This window comes from Euprymna scolopes, chromosome 13, assembly GCF_053919585.1.
Source record: "Euprymna scolopes isolate OS-2025 chromosome 13, ASM5391958v1, whole genome shotgun sequence".
Classification (NCBI taxonomy): domain Eukaryota; kingdom Metazoa; phylum Mollusca; class Cephalopoda; order Sepiida; family Sepiolidae; genus Euprymna; species Euprymna scolopes.
The window spans coordinates 342,278-361,412 of NC_136494.1; the positions used below are offsets into that span (position 1 = coordinate 342,278).

Consider the following 19,135-nt stretch of genomic DNA (forward strand, 5'->3'; position numbering starts at 1 on the left):
AGCCTCATTTCAAACAATTCCAAAAATTAAAAAATAAATAAAATAATACCTTATTAATGGTGTTTGGTTTGCTCATGATTTTTATGCTGTATCTGGTAGAAACAAGGATACTGACTATTCCAATATACATAACAGCAAGGCAACATGTTAGTTTATGCAAACAATTACTTTTGCACAATCAGTAATATGCAATTATTTTGGGCTTTATAATTACAATTGACTATTGTAATAGATATAAATGATTACTAGTAGACAAAACAGAATTCTTAGGTCAGTTTTTAAATTTTCTTGAGTTTTTTGTTTTTTTCATAGAAGTCACTACTTATCAAGGCCCAGAAGCCACTCAAGGATAAGGGTTAAAGAGTGTACAGTAGTCAATGGGACAATATCATAGTATTCTTTAGTAGTGTAAATTTGGTACATTGGATTACTTAAGGGGAATGGCTCATCAAGAACTTGTTTACATTGGACTTGAAAACGACTATATTGTAGTCAGCTGAAAAGCAGGCAAATGGAAGACGGTTTCATAGGTGTGTAGTTCTAAGAAAGAAGCTTGGTTCATGGAATCTATGTTTCGGTTTAGGCACAGATAGAGAAGGGGAAATTATTGATAGTGTTTTCAGCTAGACAAGTGTTTATCGTGAAAGTTTGGTGAAGAGGGATCACAGATTGGAGCTCAGACGAGCACTTGCCATAAAAATAATGATAAAATAGAGACAGACTGAACAATACTTTTAGATACAAATTCTAGAACCCTGGAAATTTGGAATAAAGTTGCAATATAAAAAATATTGTTACCATAAAAATATTAAAAAGAACAATGGAATTGCTTATTTTTATTTTATTTATTTTTTTTAGGCAATTGATAAAGACGATAAGCCACCAAAAGGATTAATAGCTATCAGGTAAGTATTAACATTCTTTTTTTCTTAAAAAACTAAGTGTTAATTATTCTTGTTTTGAATCTGTAGATTTTATTATCATGTTTTTGCTTTTCACTTTACTTACTCCATGATTAGTAATAAAATCCAAGGAAAAAGTCCTGAGAAAATTAATTTTTACTGAAGTATTCTGAAAGAAATTATTGGACACTTAGCTGGTTTTGAAATCTTTGAAATGAAACTAATCAATTAAAAGTAGACAAACTAATTATTATTTGCTGTACCGAAGCAAACATTCTAGGCAGGTCAAACCAATTTCCTTTGAAAGAGGAAGTTTCATAGAAGTATGAAATTCACAAACGGCCCCCAGTCACATGTATATCTTCATGAGGGGAGCTGATGATATTAGGCTTTCTACAATGATCTAATGAAAATAGGTGTGTCAATGTGATTATGCCGTACAATTATTGTTTGGTGGTCAAATGGATGTTAATATCATTTGATGTTATATAACAGGAAGTAACTATTGTTTTTAAATTATTTCTCTTATATCAATTTGAGTTATGTGTGTGTGTGTACATCCAGAGATAGGGATGGACTGAGCAAAAAAGAAAGAGGGAAGGGGAAAAGAGAAGGATAGAAGTTATGCTGCAATTTTATCCCGGACAATGTCAGGCGGCCTTGCTAGTGTCATATAAAGCACTAAATTAGCAACTTCATTCAAATTTTTAAAAGGCAGTCAAAACAACAATCAATATTTTCCAAGAATCTTAATTTCATACATATGTATCCATATTTTTGGCATATGAAAAGACAATGATTTTCAGAATATAAATATACGTAGCAGGGCTGGCATGCCAATAATTCATACATGAAAAATATTCATTTGTTTTGTTTAAATATTTTCAAGTTTTATATTTTGTAATTTCTTTTTTTAGCTTTTTCAGCCTGATTCCAAAAGATGACTTAGAAGTCCTAAAACTAAAAGCACCAAGCACATACGCGGTTATCAATTTGACAGAAAATGCTGTAACGCCATTTGTTGATGTTGATCCTGCCTTGTAAGTTGATTGTTAAGTTCTTTTTATTTTCTTAATTTATATTTCAAAAAATGAAAATGATGCATCAATGTTTTAGTTTGATATAAATTATTTCTAATCATTTTGTTGAGGGGGGGATCTTCCATTTTCAGAGACAATGGATACCCCCTGAAAAGGTGTTGTGTATACTGTTAAGCCTTTTCTTGGTACCAATTTTATTTGTCCCTCCTGTGTATCATGACCTCATCTTTGTTTGTCCACCTAGTGATTGAACAGTATGATTATAGCTTTTTTTTTTTTCTTTTTTCATCCCAAACAAGGCATATTGTCACTTGAAACGTAAGGGGCTACTATCTGGGATCATGTCTAACATGCAGCAAGATGTTTGTTCACATTACATTTAAACTTCTGCAGTTTAGTACAGTCAGAGAAGCAAGAAACCGGGAGGGAATTCCAAAGTCTGGCAGTCTGAGAGAAGAAACTATTAGAGTAGAAGGCTTTTCAGCATCAAGCGACTTCAACAGTGAAGGGGTCGGATTTCGCAGCTTCTTGGATTTGTTGGAAGGAAGCTTTGGAAATTCTGCAGTGATGATTAGTGGTAATTAGTCTTGGACATAAAGAAGGTAGAGCATAGCCAAGCACATCATTTGCCAATGAATGTCTGAAAACAATTTTTGAATGAAACCCACATTTAAGCGTAAGAAAAATGTCCAAGTCAGTATTTCAACCATGTCAAATTTATAAGGTAAAAAATCTTAATAAATGGGTCCTATATGAGTTCAATTAATAATTGTTCTTTTTTCTGAAATTTGTCATTATTTTTCTGTGTGATCCGATGATCACCTTTGTGACCACGCTACAACAAGAACCAGACAAAATGAGTACTTGATGTAAATCAGTTCAGTTGTGTCTGTGTGCGCTACTGCTGTGTAGCATAGAAGGCAGAACCCCAAATGTTGTCCATCACTAACTGTCTAGTCACGTCAGTCCCCAGCAATTTTCTCCTCTGTCTAATCTACTCTCACCCGGCTTCAACTCCAATCTCTCTTCGGGTGAATCTCCGAGACACCAACTGACTCAAACTGGACACTGGCCTCAACTTATTGCCACTCTTAAAATTGTCCGTAAATTAACTCTAAACATATTGACCTCTATTGTCCAGCCCTTTTGTTCAAAATCATTGCCACACCTTGATTAACAATCTTATTTTAGTTCCCTTTGTGTTCCCTGATGAACAACTTCTTATACCTTTGTTCTGCTGATAAACTTATTTCCACTAATTTTTTTTTGCATTTCACTGCCACAGTTTTAAGTGAAAACCTACTTATTTTAAAAGTATAGCTTTTATTATGAATTTATGTATGGATACATTCATCATGTTAGTAAGAAATCTTAACACATCTTCATTCATTCCATTGCAATCAGCACTAATAATATGCTCTTGTTTACATTTTTTATACTAATGAATCATCAGTTATCAAGGCCAAAAGCCACTATAGGATAACTGTTAATGAGATAAAACGATCATCAGTTGAAAGATGAAAAATATTATATGAGAATGATTAATCGAATGAACTAAGCTTCATTACTTATAAGGAAAGTTTATGACAAGTATTTGTTGATATTCGATTTGAAGACGACTGTGCAAGGAAACAGTGCATCTTCCATGAAAATAATGCGAATTATGCAGAATATGGGCCACGTTATCCTCAACATATTCCAAGCAGGTTACCTAAACTGCCAGAAAGGGACAAATTTTTAATATACCAAACAGAAACTTTGTTTTTTAATGGAAAACAATGGCCAATGTTTAAAACTCTAGCAAACAGTTAAAAATTAATTAAAAAAAAACATGATTATGATTGAAAACAGTTATTATATAGATATTTCAATGAAAGACGGTACTTTGGCAGTTTATAGACTGTGCTAAAATGATAATGTTATTATTTAGAAAGCCATTCTTAACATAAGGTTGAGCAGACTTTTTTTTAATTATCCTGTACTTTCACCTAACAATTTAATAAACAAAAGATACTGTTTGCCAATTATCAACTGCTCTGCTCTCATTGGCTAAGAATTTTGGTACCTTCGCTGGTTTATGTAACCTACTTGGAATATGCCAATGATAACTAAACTAGTAAACATAATTTAATTATTTTGTTTTTCATTTTCCTTTGTTCTTCAGATATAACGTGTATGGTTTGAACGCAGATGACGAATGGTTTGACACGAATAATACATTAAGGTGCAGTAGTAGCGCCTCCTACACTGTTGTTGCAATGCCTAATTATGAACAGAAAAAGGTAGGTCTTTATTACAGTCGTATCTCAAAGTGTAAACATGCACTGTGCAGCACATGCTTTATTCGTGTATGTGAATGGCAGACGTAGTGATAGATGCTTGGCTACAAAAAGAGTGGGGGGTGCAGAAAGCTGAAAATATGTGTGATTCAATCAGGCCATCCAAGAAATATTTACTTTGTTTAAAAAAAATAAGTGCTTCATTTGACAAAAAAGTTCTGTTGGAATTGACTTTGTGAGAGAAACAATGTCTGGAGACCAGTTGAATGTTATCTTCAGTGAATGTCGACTACGAGTGGCTGAACAATGACCACCACAAAAAAGGCCATAGTCAGGCAGGTATCAAGAGACCCCAGAGAAAGAAAAGCAAGAATGAGAGTTGAGGTCAACTATTAGAGAGCAAACAGATGGTTTTGGTGAGCACTACTGAGCAGTTGGGTCAATGTTCCTCTCCAGGCAGATTGAGTCTTTTAGGACTCTCAGCCAAAGGACTCTATAATGGGACAGGTGTGTCAGTCTGGTCAAGCAAAGATTCACTGTTGCAAGTTTGTCATTCGCCTAAGTAGATGGGTACTATTTATAAACTAAAAAAAAGAAGAAAAAAATGATGACGAATATTTATTTGTTTATAAGCAGAACTTCTGGTTTTGTTTGGTATGAGGACTCTTTGTTACAGCACTGACTGTATCAATAACATTAACCAGCAGTTAAGTAAACAACAAAATATATTTTCAACAGTATTTTATGTAAAATGTTGTTTTTTGTTTTGTAGGTAACATCTTTATTAAATGAAATTGTTAATTATCTGTAGGGCTGAGAATGTAAGACTCCTAAAGAAAAAAAAGATCCATACAGGATTCGGATTGATAATATTTATCTCCCTCTCATGGCGGGCAGATTAGACACTAGGATCAGAAAGTGAAATTGAAAAGTCAATACCACTGAAGGGAAGCACTCTGGCTTGTAAAAAATGTTTTGTTTATTTAGATAATTAGGATTGTTTAGGAAACTGCTCTCATCTTGAGCGTTATTCTCATGTTTTGACTGATGTAACCTCCAACCTTCTTCAGGTGTAGTGTGTTGAACTCAGTGGTTGGAGAGGCTTCTTGTAATGGTCAAAGGAGAGCAGTTTTGTCTTACTAGCGTTAAATATTACCATCCATTTACATCCCCATTCCACTATGGTCAGGAGGTCATTTTCTAAGGATTCAGCCATTGTCGTGGATTTGTGTACATCCGTTCTTCCCTCAGGCATGTTATAGACTGTTTTATCATCAGCAAATATACCCATTTCAGATGTAATATTATCAGGGAGGTCATTGATCGACCCCTGAGGCACTCCCGCATTAATGTTATGTTGCTTGGATGAACGTCAATCAATGGCAACCTGGATGGTCTTATTGTCTGAAAAGGATCTAATTATATTTAGTATTCATCCAGTCATACCGTATGATTTAATTTTCATTAGCAACCCTTCATGCCAGACTTTGTCAAAGGCCTCAAATATATTGAGGGCTACAGCCCTGGCTTCACCCGACATCCAGTGCATTGTATATGCGTTCAGAGATGACTGTTAAAATATCTGCAGTAGAACAATATTTCCAAAATCTGTACTATCTGCCAAAAAGAAGATTAGCTTTTGCAAGGTGGTGGACTAGTGCTTGATTAATGTCTTAAAGATTTTAGCAAAGAGGGGGAGGAAACTGATAGGGCGATAATTGAGAGGGTTGGTCTTTTCACCGAAATTTTTGTACATTGGTACGACAGAAGCCATCTTCCAGTTATTAGGGAAGCAAGATTCAGGGTAGAGTTTGGAAAGTGAGCATTTCTTAATTAGTATAGCAGGGATGAGATCAGGCCCACATAGTGTTTTTTATGATGTTGTGGACATGAGAAGGGGTGATTTTCAGATTATCAAATGTGACTTACATCCGCATAGGGAATTTGGGAGGGAGTTGTTTGTTGGCTTAAGGGTGGAGTTGGAGGCGAATCGCCCAGCAAACAGTTCCACATTTTTGGTTGCCGTGCATGCAATCTTCTGGTTGTTGGATAATGCAGAAATTACTGATTGCTCTTTATTCACTATACTATTATAAATTTTCCAGGAATTGTGAGTTCTTATCTTCTGCAATTGTATGCGTTCCCTAGTTATACTAGCATGTCTTTTTTTGCTATTGCTATTTCTTTCCTATAATGATTTCTAGCATCTATAAATTTGCCTATTTGTATTTGACTTATTATGTACGAATCAGCAGAGTGCATGCTGCCTTTATGCAGTGGCAGCTGCGCAATCTGTAGTTAAGTGGGGCTTGCAATAATACTTCCATGCAGGGACATGTGCTTCAATGCCCACTTTGCACCATTGTTTCATTGGCACACTGTTCAGCAGGGAGAGAGAATATATTGGTTTATGGGGCATCTGATATGTTCTCTGATGGCTTCCCAGTCAGCCCTTTTCTAGTACCTTGTCGTTTTGAACAATGGCTCCTCACCTTGGAGTTGGGATTTAAGTGGAATGTTTACTGATACCAGTAGGTAGTCTGCATTTCTGAGTGAATTGTGGTCATTAGTTACACAATCCTTAGGTACTGTGGTAAGGAATACGTCTAGAAATGAAGCTTCTGGGAAGCGGGTTGGGAACATGACAGTCTGTGTGAGGGAATGAGCTATAGAGAAGCTATAAGTAAAGTGTCAAGCTGCATTTGTGCAACCTGAGAAACCAAGCCAATTTTTATGGTGGACATTAAAGTCACCAAACATGCGTATATAGGCATTACTATCTAAAAAGAGTGCTGCGTCTATCAGACATATGATCGATTAGGGTACAGTCCTGACTGGAGGGAGAACAGTAGAGAAAATATAAGTAAATAATGCAATGATGAAAAGCTAGTTGAAAAAACATAAAGGCCTGGTCATCCGATTCCAGATGTTGCTCTCTAGTTAAGGAGAAAGTGCTTTGAATATTCGAATGTACATATATCTATCCGAGTCCTTACGGCAGAGCGGGAAATATCCTGTCATGTTAAAGTAATTAGAGAGGATTGAGGAGTGTAGTTTTGCTTCACTTAAGTATAAGATATACTAGGAGTTTACTAAAAGGTAAGACTATACATCATCTAAGTTACTTCTAAACCCACGGATATTTATGAATGTGAGCCTCAAGGATGGAGACAAATTGGTTTCATTTGGTTTGATCGTGGTATTTGTTGGAGTGGAGTTGTCGCTTCATTTCATTATGTTTTGTTTAATTTAAGGTTGAGGAGAGAGTGTTGAGCAATGTGGGCCAGTTTTGTTGTCAAGTATACACACACAATAGGTTCATTAGCCGAGTCCTGCCTAGGAAGTTGTGGCCTCATGAAAGTCCACCAGAGGTAGCAGCAGGGTCCCTTTCCATGCGCGACATGGCACTACAACTATCCTGATATTATACAACTGATGAGAGAGTAGCCACTCTAAGCACTACCAATGAGTTAGAGCTTCTGTACTGTCAGTCGGAAACAGCAGCCAAACTGTCAATCAGGTACCCTCAACATCCAAGACAAGACTAGCCCAGACGAACTGAGTGAGCACAAGTGACATTCAAGCAAACCCAATTTGCTTAGTTTGTGAGAGAAAGAAAGAAGTTGGGGGTAAGGAAACGACGTTCAATGTCCTAGTCACGAAACAAGGCTAAGCACAAGGTGGCTCCGCTGGGTCCCTGTTAGTGTACCTCTGTGCCTGGCTAATAGATAAAGAAGGAAAAATGAAAGCCAGTAATAGGCAAAACCTATCTACTCCTTAAGCAGTTTAGGCTTGCGAACCGGAGAATTTGTTCGAGTTACCAACTCTAGGAAGGTTGTCTACCATGACTAAGGAGGCCTCCCTCCTCCAGTTTTAATATCAGTTTTCTTTCCCCTAGATGGTTGACCTGACAAGATCTATGGGTCCACCACTCCAAGAGGGGTAACCATGTGTCTGGTTTCTACACCAGGTATTTCTGCACCCCCGCATGGATGAAAGTATTAAGTATCATACTTTAATATTGCACCTGTGGATCACCATACTCTTCAGCACATTCAGGTACATTTTGGTATTGACGTTCAAAGATATGAGGTGGCATATTGTGGCCCTCACTTGAAACCAAACAAAAGACCATAATCGTGGCCAGAAACTTTGTTTTCATTACTCTGGGCATGTCCCTGTTATTAATGGAAATCCAGCAATGCATTTTGATTTCAGAGTGCTAGCAATGGTCCTGTTGTCATAACAGATTGGTAAAGAGCATGTTGTACAGCAGCACATCTCTGATCTCGCTCATTGAACATTGTGCTGCTTTCAGACATGATAGAAGGCTCCCATTGATCTTGGGATTTGTACACAACTGGCCAACTAGTAGAGATGGTCTGCAACAAAAAAGAAAACCAGTTTTCATCAAATGGAAATGAAATCATATCATCTATTCTTTTGCAGCAATTTTATTATTCTACCCTGTATAATTAAAAAAATAAAAAAGGCATTGAAGTAAAATTTTGAGAAAGAAATCAAATCGTCATTAGTGTCTACTGCCAATCAACAATAAATAATGTATTTAAATATATTTTAACATTTTGTAATTTCAGTTTTACCTGAGAGCATACCAAGGTCTTGTTCCAAATACTGTCTCCATGATGCTTCAAATTCCTCAATATATTCTGATAACGACAGGAGAAGTAATGTTTTCCATTACTGGATTATCATTTGCATATTCTCAGGTAATTAAAAATTTTTCTTTTACAAGGAGTTGTTTTTGAAGGCTATGACAATGCTGTTTTGTAGAAAAACATTGGCTATGAAACAAGGTAAAAAGAATAAATGACAATATTGAAAGATTTCAATAACTTTCAATTATAAATTGAATTACCAACATAATGTGTTGAACCAGGATGGTATCATGGTGCTAAAGTCATTAAATTTTCAAGGTATACCTCATCTTTTCTTTTGTTTACATTAAATATGATTACAATCACATTTCATCTATTATCATTTAATCACATGATCTAGAATCAGTGATCACTCATTTATAACAACTAGTAGTTTGAGTGACAAGACGTGTCCCAGATTCCTTTTCAATATCCACTGCAAATCACTTGGTGTTATCACAACAGCCATTTATTATTGATATTCTCTCTAGAATTTACATGGCAATAAGTATTTTCAAGATTCCAGTCATCTGTGTCTCCATTCTCACTGAACTTGCATGACCATTTCAATTAATGCTGTTGTCACTGTGTTTTATATTTTTCCTTCCACTCTAGGAAATTTTTGTTTCATGTGAACAATTTTAACTGGAATTTTAGAAGCTTTAAATTTAATCTTCTTTTAGAAGTATCATTACTTTTAACTAATATATTGCTTTGAAGAAAATAGCCCGCAAAACTCGAGGGTCCCTTTCATCAACAGACTCATCAGGAGTTAATCGTTGATCTATAGAAAAATAAATAAATAAAATGTCTTGCAAGAGCAAACTTAATGGGGTGTACGTATAAATTTTTTACCAAGGGAGAGAAAAAGGAAGGACGGGTGAGAATAAAATAAAATATTTACAATTATGTAAAATATATGTACAAGTGGGGACAAAGGAGATAGTTTAAATATATCCCCAAATAAGTCTAATGATCTAACGAATTCTTTCTATCAACAGAAAGATTTTCGTAAGAGAATGGTGACCGACTCCAAAATCTGCAAGTGATTTTGAGAGTCCGCTCGGTGCAAAATTCTAAAACACTCCATTTTATACACATTGGCACACGCTGGATTTTCATGGCCAATGGCAGATTCCAAGGTGGAAGAAACGGGGTAAGAGTGACAAGGTTTGCCCAATCTTATTTTTGCTGGAACATGTTGGTTGATTCGAGTCTGCAAATTTAAGGAGGTTTGATCCACAATTAAATTCATAAACAACATGACTTTTTGTGATGTAAGGTAAACCATCCTTAACTTCTAGGAGAAATACAGACACAGAGTATCCTGCCTGATTTTGGTTTCTTGGTTTGTGGTCAGGCACTGTTCTCGTTAGGGGAGAGCTACTTTTGTTCGCTCTACAACAATATCGGTTTGTTTGCTCTTTTTTATATGTCTACCTCCAGCTTTGATATCCACCAAATCTTTTTTTAATAATTTCTATTTTCTGGAAGTCTTCAGTTAACTTTTGTAGAGTTAAGTTTGGTTCATTTTCTAATTTTGTTAGGATACACCTCATAATTTTTGCATCTCGACCAGAAGTCAGTCCTTGTGCAAATACTAAACATTGATAATTGTCTGCACTGAGGTTTGCAAGTTTGAATTTGTCACAATATTTATTTACCATGGCTGCGTATGTTGCAAAATCATCTTCGTCATTCTTCTGCAAATTCAGACATGACCAACGCTTATAGAATAAAGAGACTTTCAGGCTAAATAGTTCTGTAAGAAGTTCTACCGTCGTGGTGAAAAGATAATTCCGATGTTTTATGTGATAAAATAAAATCCACAAACTTGTTATGCTCAGCCGTCTCTAGTTTCCATAATAGTAAACAAACCTTTTTCTGGTCCGACCATTATTTGCAGTTGATACTAAAAAAATTTTCATATTAATGAAAATAAGCTTCAAATGATTTACCTTCTTCAGGTCTCTAGCAGAAATTGTCAATCGCATTCCATATTGAGTCCTGTGAAAATGTGGTATTATTATAAGTGATGTATTATTTTTATGACTTCAGTAAGCAGCTCTTTCATGTGTTGTTGATTTTAATATTGATGGGCTTCTATTTTTAATAGTTGTTCTTGTTGTCTTTTATCTGAGAGTTTCTGGTGTTCAAATAATTGCTGTTGATATTGTTGTTCAATTTGCAGTTTTAATAATTGTTCCAATGTACATTGTAAGACATCCATTTTTTGTATGATGGGTAAAATACTGAATTTACAGAAATTAGCAAAAACATGTTCAGCTTAACCAGGTGTTAGTATTTTTAAAACAACTGGGGAAAGGAACAGTAATTTGTTTCCTTCATTACCTTTACAAATGAACATTGACCATAGTTTTAAATTCCAAGCATATGTATTTTCTCATAGAAGAGAAAAAAATATGCCACGAGAAATATTCAATATATCTTTAAAGCAAATGTATTTTCATAGTACAAAAAAAAGGTTGACTGAGGAAAAAAAAACACAAAAACTATTTTTTTTTTAAAATTGATTTACTAGATACTGCAGCCGATTATGAAATCTGCTGTAATGAGTTTCAATTGCATCAATTTCCTCCTTACTTTTGTATAAAATTAAAGTAAATTATGTTCTAGTAATCGTTTTTTGTTTCTTTCTTTTCTGTTTTTACTTACCGTAAGCTGGTGTAACTTTGAGCCATAATAAAAATGTTTAAAAATAATAATGCATAAATAACTCTACAGTAAAAATCACCCTGAGTGACCAGAGCCACCTCAACTTATGGTATTTAAAAAACATGTTTGTTTGTCTTTTATATTAATAATTTATTTTAATTTTTATAATCAATAATGTTATAAATTGGATATTTTTATTTTTTTCCAGGCTCCCTCATCAATGAAATCAGTATTACAAGCATCCTGGTTATTAACAGTGGCTATGGGTAACCTTATTGTTGTTGTTGTAGCAGAAGCAAAACTAGTTAAAAATCAGGTAAAAAAAATTTTACATTGTTTTATTTTTAATTTAAAAAAAACTCGAAGCTTGTTTTGTTTTTGTTATTTTTTCAAAATAAGTTTTCCCTATATATATATATATATATACACACACACATACAAATAATTACTGAAAACCTATACATTACAAATTTCAGAGATGTACCATGGTTTCATTGCAGTGGATTGCATGAGTCACTAATGATTTCTTTAGATTTTTAAAATCCTTTAATAGGCAGATTTACTGCAATGAAACCATGGTATGCCTCTAAATTATCCCTCCTTTTCTTCTCTCCCTCTCACTTTTTTTTTTGATAAACAAGAAAAACGTAAATTTGTTCATTTATTCCAGTTGAATGCTAAAACCTAACTAGCTCTTCTCATTTGATAAAGTCATTTGGGATGGAAAATTTTTTTTTCTTAACTCATATATATATATATATATATATATATATTAAACTTTAAAAACTTTTGGCAGGTCCTCTATCTCACTTGGCCTCTAGCTGTCTCAACTCTGTCTTGCTACTGGACCAGGCTGGTTGGGATGAGAGAGTGAGGTTGGTTCTGTGCAAATCCGTTCATACAAAAAACTCTCAACACGTATCATGCATTACCCATAGAATGACCAGATGGTCTTTGTTGTTTCAACCGATGAATATTGTTGTTAAGAGTGAAACGTGGATTTATACCCTAGATGAAGGCACACAGATTTAAGGTCAACAAATAAAGACAAGTGGCAAAGAATTATTTTAGATTGAAATGGCAAAGCAGAAACATTTCTTTTGTCAGTGACGTCAGTAGATCAAAAAATAAAAAAAACAATGATGGCACAACATTCTATAATAAACATGAGGAAAAATGAATGTACACATATTTAAGGTAATAACAGCAACCTTAGAAAATGACCTTCAGTCTGAAGTGGAATGGAGTACAGTCCCATTCCACTTCAAACTGAAATGCTATTAAGACTAAGCTTTTTTTTTTCTTTTTTTTTTTAACAATTACAAAAAACCTCAAACACTGATTGCCATGACAAATAATACCCTACGTTAGAGCTAATCTTTCAAACTCCTTGGCCTAACATTCACAGGCAACATGAATTTGAACAAATATATTGAGAACATTGTCAAGACTGCTACAAAGAAGGCAAGTCTCTCTCTACCGTACTAGAAAATTACTCACACCAGAGAGTATCCTATATCTTTAAAGTCATGCATGTAATATTCTTTCCACATCTCATGGGGTTCAAAAAAGAGTCTAAAATCTAATAGATCCTGCACTATTGGCCAAGCTCCAACCTCTGTCCCATTGCCACAATGTCACATCCTTGTGCCTGTTTTACAATACTTTAATGGAATGTGCTTTGATGAAGTCGTAGCACTTGTGCCCCCTTGATGTACATACTCCCGACTAACCTGAAAAGCAACGAAATCCCACCCCTTCACTGTTGAGTTCCCTAGATGCTGAAAGCATTCTATTCTAATACTTTCTTCCCTCTGATTCCTAGACTTTGGAATTCCCTTCCTGTTTCCTGCATCACTGATTGTATTAACCTGCAGAGGTTTAAATGTGAACAAACATCTTGCAGCTCAATTCTCCACCGTCTCCTGTTAAACACGATCTCAAATAGTAGCATCTTACGTTCTAAGTGGTAATATGCCTTGTTTATGAAAATAGTAAAAAAATAAAAATAAAAAGAGAGGGAGAAAATTGATGACAGAACTGACATAAAATGATGTAAACAAATCTTATGTAACCAGTTAACTATTGGGGCTCCAGAGGAGAATGAAATCAGCGAATTAAGTGAGGTCATCAAGTCAAAGTCTGTCGTTAACACTCACATTTATGGCCTCGGTATTTATATAAAGACAGACGCATATTGGAGGTTGAGAACCGACTTTATTTACTCCCAACAATTTGTATTAGCAGAAGCAAAGTGTTCGTAGGATGGAATGTGATTTAACAAAGGAGATGAATGTTTGTAGGTATGTATGAATTGACAAGGAATAAATGTTCGTAAACTGTTTTTAGGTATGTATGAATTGACAAGGAATGAATGTTCGTAAAATGTAACTTATCTTTTGGAGATGGAGAGGGTTAGGGTAGACCGGTCATCCTGCTGTCGGTGATGCGTGTCCTGGCTTGTAACTGGAAAGCGAGTCTCTTCTTTCATCAGCGCTAGCAGCCCGGCGTCTTCGTCTTCTTTCTCCTCCTCTTTTCTTTGGTTTGTGTGAATTAGGCATTGTTTAGAATTGAAGGCATTTGGCCCATAACATGAGAGTGTAGTTGGCTTCAGTTCACCGGTGACTTATTTCTTTTTCTTCTTCATCTCTTTAGGTCGGGTGGGAGAATCCGTCCGTGCGTTCAGTGACGCAGCAGGGCGACTCTCTCTTTCCATCTCCTCATCGGTTCCCTCAAATCCCTCATTTTTATAGTGGCAAACTGGCTCCCAGCGACTGTGATATTTGAGGTGTTTATTTTAGGTGTGGAGTTCTGCCATTGGTTGATAATTATTTTGTGGTTATCTTATTTTTTCTTCCCAAGCGGAAGCGATGCGTGGAGCCATGTGCAAACGACGATTTTTTATTTTGTCTCTCATGGTGGATGCGTTAACATCCGGTTGCCAATTCTCATCATGTTCCCACACATTACACATCCATCATATCATTCTTGTATCATTGCAAACTCAACAGAACAAATTAATCTACAAACCATGAGTCCATGTGACCCTTCTGGGCATTACATTTCTTTTATTTATAAGATCATATACATTCTCCTCTTGACAACCACTGACCCAACATTTGCATGTGATGTGGTTTTCTTCTCTTTCATCGTTTATTCTGCCCATGTCATCTTGGCAATTCTTAAGAGTGAAAATACTTGTTTACAAGTATTAAAAAAAAATAAAACCATGCAAACTCACAAGATAAAATAAAAACTTTAACACATTGTATATAGATCAAATGTACTGTGTGTGTGTGTGTGTGTGCAGAAAATGGCCCTACAAATGTTAACGTCCACATATTAGTTACCTTTCAGTAGATCAACTAAGACTCAAGTGAGATAATTTGTCTATCGAGGTCATCACTGTTGCTTCACATTATCAGTTTCTTCCCTCCCACTGTACCTGTACTATTAGAGTGAGACGTGGATTATAAGCCCAGGCAATGGCAGACAAATATTGGGTCATCATAAAAAGGTATGCAGAAAAGAATTATTTTGGATTGAAATGGCAAAGCAGAAACATTTCTTTTGCCAGTGACATCAGTAGGTCCAAAAAAAAAAAAAAAAGAGAGCGAGAGAATGGTACTGTCTGAAAAGTTGTGGTTAGAAAATTGGGCTGCAAACATTGATAACAGAATTGATGCAAAATGACATAAACGAATCTTATGTAGCAGGTCGACTATTGTGGCTTTTTTTGTTTTGTTTTGGATGTCGAAAGAATGCTTTAATTTTTTACTGATGTAAAAAATTGAAGCATTCTTTTTATTTTTAAAAGGAAGCTGTCTTTACCAAGAGAAGCAGTCTTTGTTTTGACAAAAATATTCCCCCGCTAACCAACAATCACGAGGTTGTTTGCTCAGCAACCGACAAAGCTAATATGCTTGCCAGCCAGTTTGCCTCAAACTCCACACTGGACCCTACCAACCACCCCCTGCCTGACTTTCCTTTGCAGACAGACGCCACGCTAGACGATCTAAAAATCACCCCTGCTCAGGTACACGCTATCATAAAAAACCTTGACACTTCAAAAGCATGTGGACCTGATCTCATCCCAGTTGTGCTATTAAAAAAGTGCTCAGCTGAAGTAGCTCCAGTTCTCTCCAAACTCTACAACAAATGTTTTAATGAATCATGCTTTCCGGGCTGTTGGAAAACTGCTTCTGTGGTACCAATATTCAAGAATTCTGACAAAAGAACTGACCCATCAAATTATCGGCCCATTAGCCTCCTCCCACTTTTCGCCAAAATATTTGAGACCATAATTAACCGTGCTCTAGTCCGGCACCTTACAGATGCTAAACTTCTGACTGACAAACAATATGGATTTAGACATGCCCGTTCCACAGCTGAAATCCTTACTGTAATCTCTGAACGTATATACCATTCACTGGACAAAGCGGGGGAGAGCAGAGCGGTAGCTCTAGATATATCTAAGGCTTTTGAGAGGGTATGGCACAAGGGTGTCCTCAGGAAAATTAAATCATACGCTATCACTGGTAGAATACTTAACATAATTACATCCTTCTTAGATAAGAGAAAAATCCAGGTTGTCCTCGACGGTCGTACGTCTAAACAGTGTGATATAAATGTGAGAGTGCCTCAGGGGTCTATTCTTGGACCTCTATTGTTCCTAATATTTATTAATAACCTCCCCGACAAAACTGCCTCTGAGATGGGTATATATGCTGATGACACTACACTCTATAACAGGCATGACAGGAAAACAAACGAACACATATCTAAAGAAATGGCAAAAACACTAGAGGATGACCTCCAATCTGTAGTGGAATGGGGACATAAATGGATGGTCACATTCAATGCTGCTAAGACTAAACTGGTTTCCTTCAATAATTACAAGAAACCTTCTCTGCCACCAATAGCAATGACCAGTGACTCCCTGTCTGAGAGTACATCTTTCAAACTGCTTGGCCTAACGTTCACAGGAAATATGAGTTGGAACAATTATATTGAAAACATTGCCAGGGCCACTGCGAAAAAGGTAGGCTCTCTCTACCGTGCTAGAAAACTGCTGACACCTGAAAGTATCCTGTACCTCTATAAGGCCACCATTCGCCCATGTATGGAGTATTGTTGTCACATTTGGGCGGGTGCATCTGCTACTAGTCTCTCGCTCCTAGACAAGGTTCAAAAAAGAGTCGCCAATCTGATAGGCCTTGAACTGGCATCTAAGCTTCAGCTTTTGTCCCATCGACGAAACGTTGCATCCCTCTGCCTGTTCTACAAGTATTTTAATGGTGAATGCTCTGACGAACTGCAGACACTTGTGCCCCCACGACGTAGACACCCTCGACAAACCCGACAGGCAGCTAAATTCCACCCCTACACAGTAGAGATCCCTAGATGTAAAAGATCTTTCTACTCCAGTAGTTTCTTCCCCAGAACCGCTAGACTCTGGAATTTCATTCCAAGTTCCTGCTTCCCCAACTGAACTGACATGCAGAAGTTCAAGTGCAACGTGAACCGACATCTTGCTGCCCAAATCCCAACATAGTGGCCCAGTAGTTACTGCCCCTGATAGTAGCCCCCTACACCAAAGTGGCAATGCGCCTTGTTTGGGGTGAAAATGTAATTAAAAAAAAATAAATAAAAATAAAGGTAAATTGAAATATTTCCCCTATACTCGAAACTTTTGTTTACACTTTTCTCAATTTTCACATAATGCTCTTTTATGTCCTTGAAGTTGTGATCACTTCAAAATTTCATAATTACATTTCTTATTATATTGCTTGTCATATACTCACAAAGAAATGGTTGTTTTGGCAATTATTTCATTTACATCCAATCCAGAAAATTAGACACAAGTTCAGGTATAGATTTGATAATAGCATTTCTGTGGAATTAATTGGATTCAAACCTGGCAGATTTTCGGCTCATGTCGTTAACCATTTAGCCAGTATAACTCCCTGGGTGCCTTGACAATGTTTTCTTTATTTTGGCAAGGCTTGAGAGCTAAACGCTTCTTTTTTAAAGAATCAAGTAAAAACGTTGTCATTCATTTTCTGTTATGCTGTTGTATCTTCAATTGATAATACCATCTTATCTTTATCAAGAAAAAAGCAGTCATTGCAAGAAATGCGAAGGTAAATTGAAATATTTCCTTTGTATTCTAAACTTTGTATTAATTGAACAAACAAAAAAGATTGATTCAATGATTATGTTACACTTTTTTTCCTTATTTTGTCTTTTAGTCTTCACATTCCATGAGCAATGTTTCTGACAAAAAGAGAAGAATTGCTGTTTTCTGAGTCAGTCTATTCTAATATTTATTGTTGGTTGGGTTTTGACCTTGAACTAGTTTTTTTTTTTTTTTAAGATCCTCACATCAAGTAGCTTCATGCCCTTTTGTGTCGTTGAATTTGTGATTACCTGCTCTAAACCTAAATGTTACATAACACAATCTCTTTTCTTTTTCCAGGCGATTGAATTCTTTCTCTTTGCTGCTCTGATGGCTGTCGATGTGATTATATTCAGTATGATGTCGATGTTCTACCGATACAATGACTACGCAGTCTTGGCAAATGCACAAAACGTGGAAGATGAAGTCGTTCTTGTAGATGAAGACATTAGTATACCGACACCAATCGACTGAGATTAAAGGAAATAATTGTTTCTTATACTTGCTATAACTTTTGGCCCAAATGGTTTTAAATTGTATAGAATTTTGGCCCAAGTGGTTCTAAATTTTATAGATTAATAACAAAAAAATAGCAGATGGAAATCATTTTTATAAACATCTCATCAACTCTAGCAATTTTCATTTAATTCACTTTTTTTTTTTTTTTTTTTGGTAAAGGAAATTGTAATTTTGGTCTGTTTCAAATAGAATTCTTGCTATTTATCCTTGAAATAAAAATTGCTTTTCCATGAGGAAAAAGTACATCTCGTAATTTCTGGTGATGATAAACCAGTTTCATATAGCATTTGCAAAAGAAACAAAAATGTGTATTTATATTTATAGACTTGAATATAAGAATATTTGGAGGATTTGTCCTGTTTGCTATTAAGATATAAAAGTAAATTTCTCCTACACGCACATACATATATACACAAAGATTATATAGACTGACTTTTACATATAAAATCTTTAACTTTATTATTTAACAAGAGTTGAATTTTTTTTTCTCCAAACTTAACATGCAAGGCAACAATAATTGAGTTATTTTGTTTTGTTTTTTTTTTTTACTTTTTTTTCATTTTTTTGTTCAATGTTTTGTTTGTTTTAATTTATCTACAAAAAAAACTTTGTGTATAATTTCAAATATTAGTAAGAATTTTTGGTATTTATGCATTATAATTGGATATTTTTAAAAAATACATTTAAAGTAAGAACACTATCACATGTCATGTTAAAATTAGTAAAAAAAAAATTTTTTAATTCCAAAATTTATGAACAATAATTGAATAGAAAAATAATTACAAGAAAAAATAAAATTTATTAAATAATGCAGTTTTATCATTTTAGTCTATTGCGCCAATGCCGTATGACAAACTGATTTATCTCCCTTGTTTTCACTTTC

The 19,135-nt window shown here is 35.3% G+C and overlaps 1 protein-coding gene across 2 annotated transcripts in view; it reads left to right on the forward strand.

The window, feature by feature from the left end:
* LOC145291907 (solute carrier family 15 member 1-like) overlaps nt 1–18,363 on the forward strand; it is a 166,290-nt gene extending 147,927 nt beyond the window's left edge. For both annotated transcript variants that reach the window (XM_080137738.1, XM_080137739.1), the window contains 6 exons: nt 859–905; nt 1,820–1,942; nt 4,107–4,224; nt 8,820–8,951; nt 11,764–11,871; nt 18,034–18,363. In XM_080137738.1, coding sequence (XP_079993864.1) covers nt 859–905; nt 1,820–1,942; nt 4,107–4,224; nt 8,820–8,951; nt 11,764–11,871; nt 18,034–18,207 — 702 coding nt within the window. In that variant the 3' untranslated portion in view covers nt 18,208–18,363. The remainder of the gene's footprint in view (nt 1–858; nt 906–1,819; nt 1,943–4,106; nt 4,225–8,819; nt 8,952–11,763; nt 11,872–18,033) is intronic.
* The last annotated feature ends 772 nt before the right edge of the window (nt 18,364–19,135 follow it).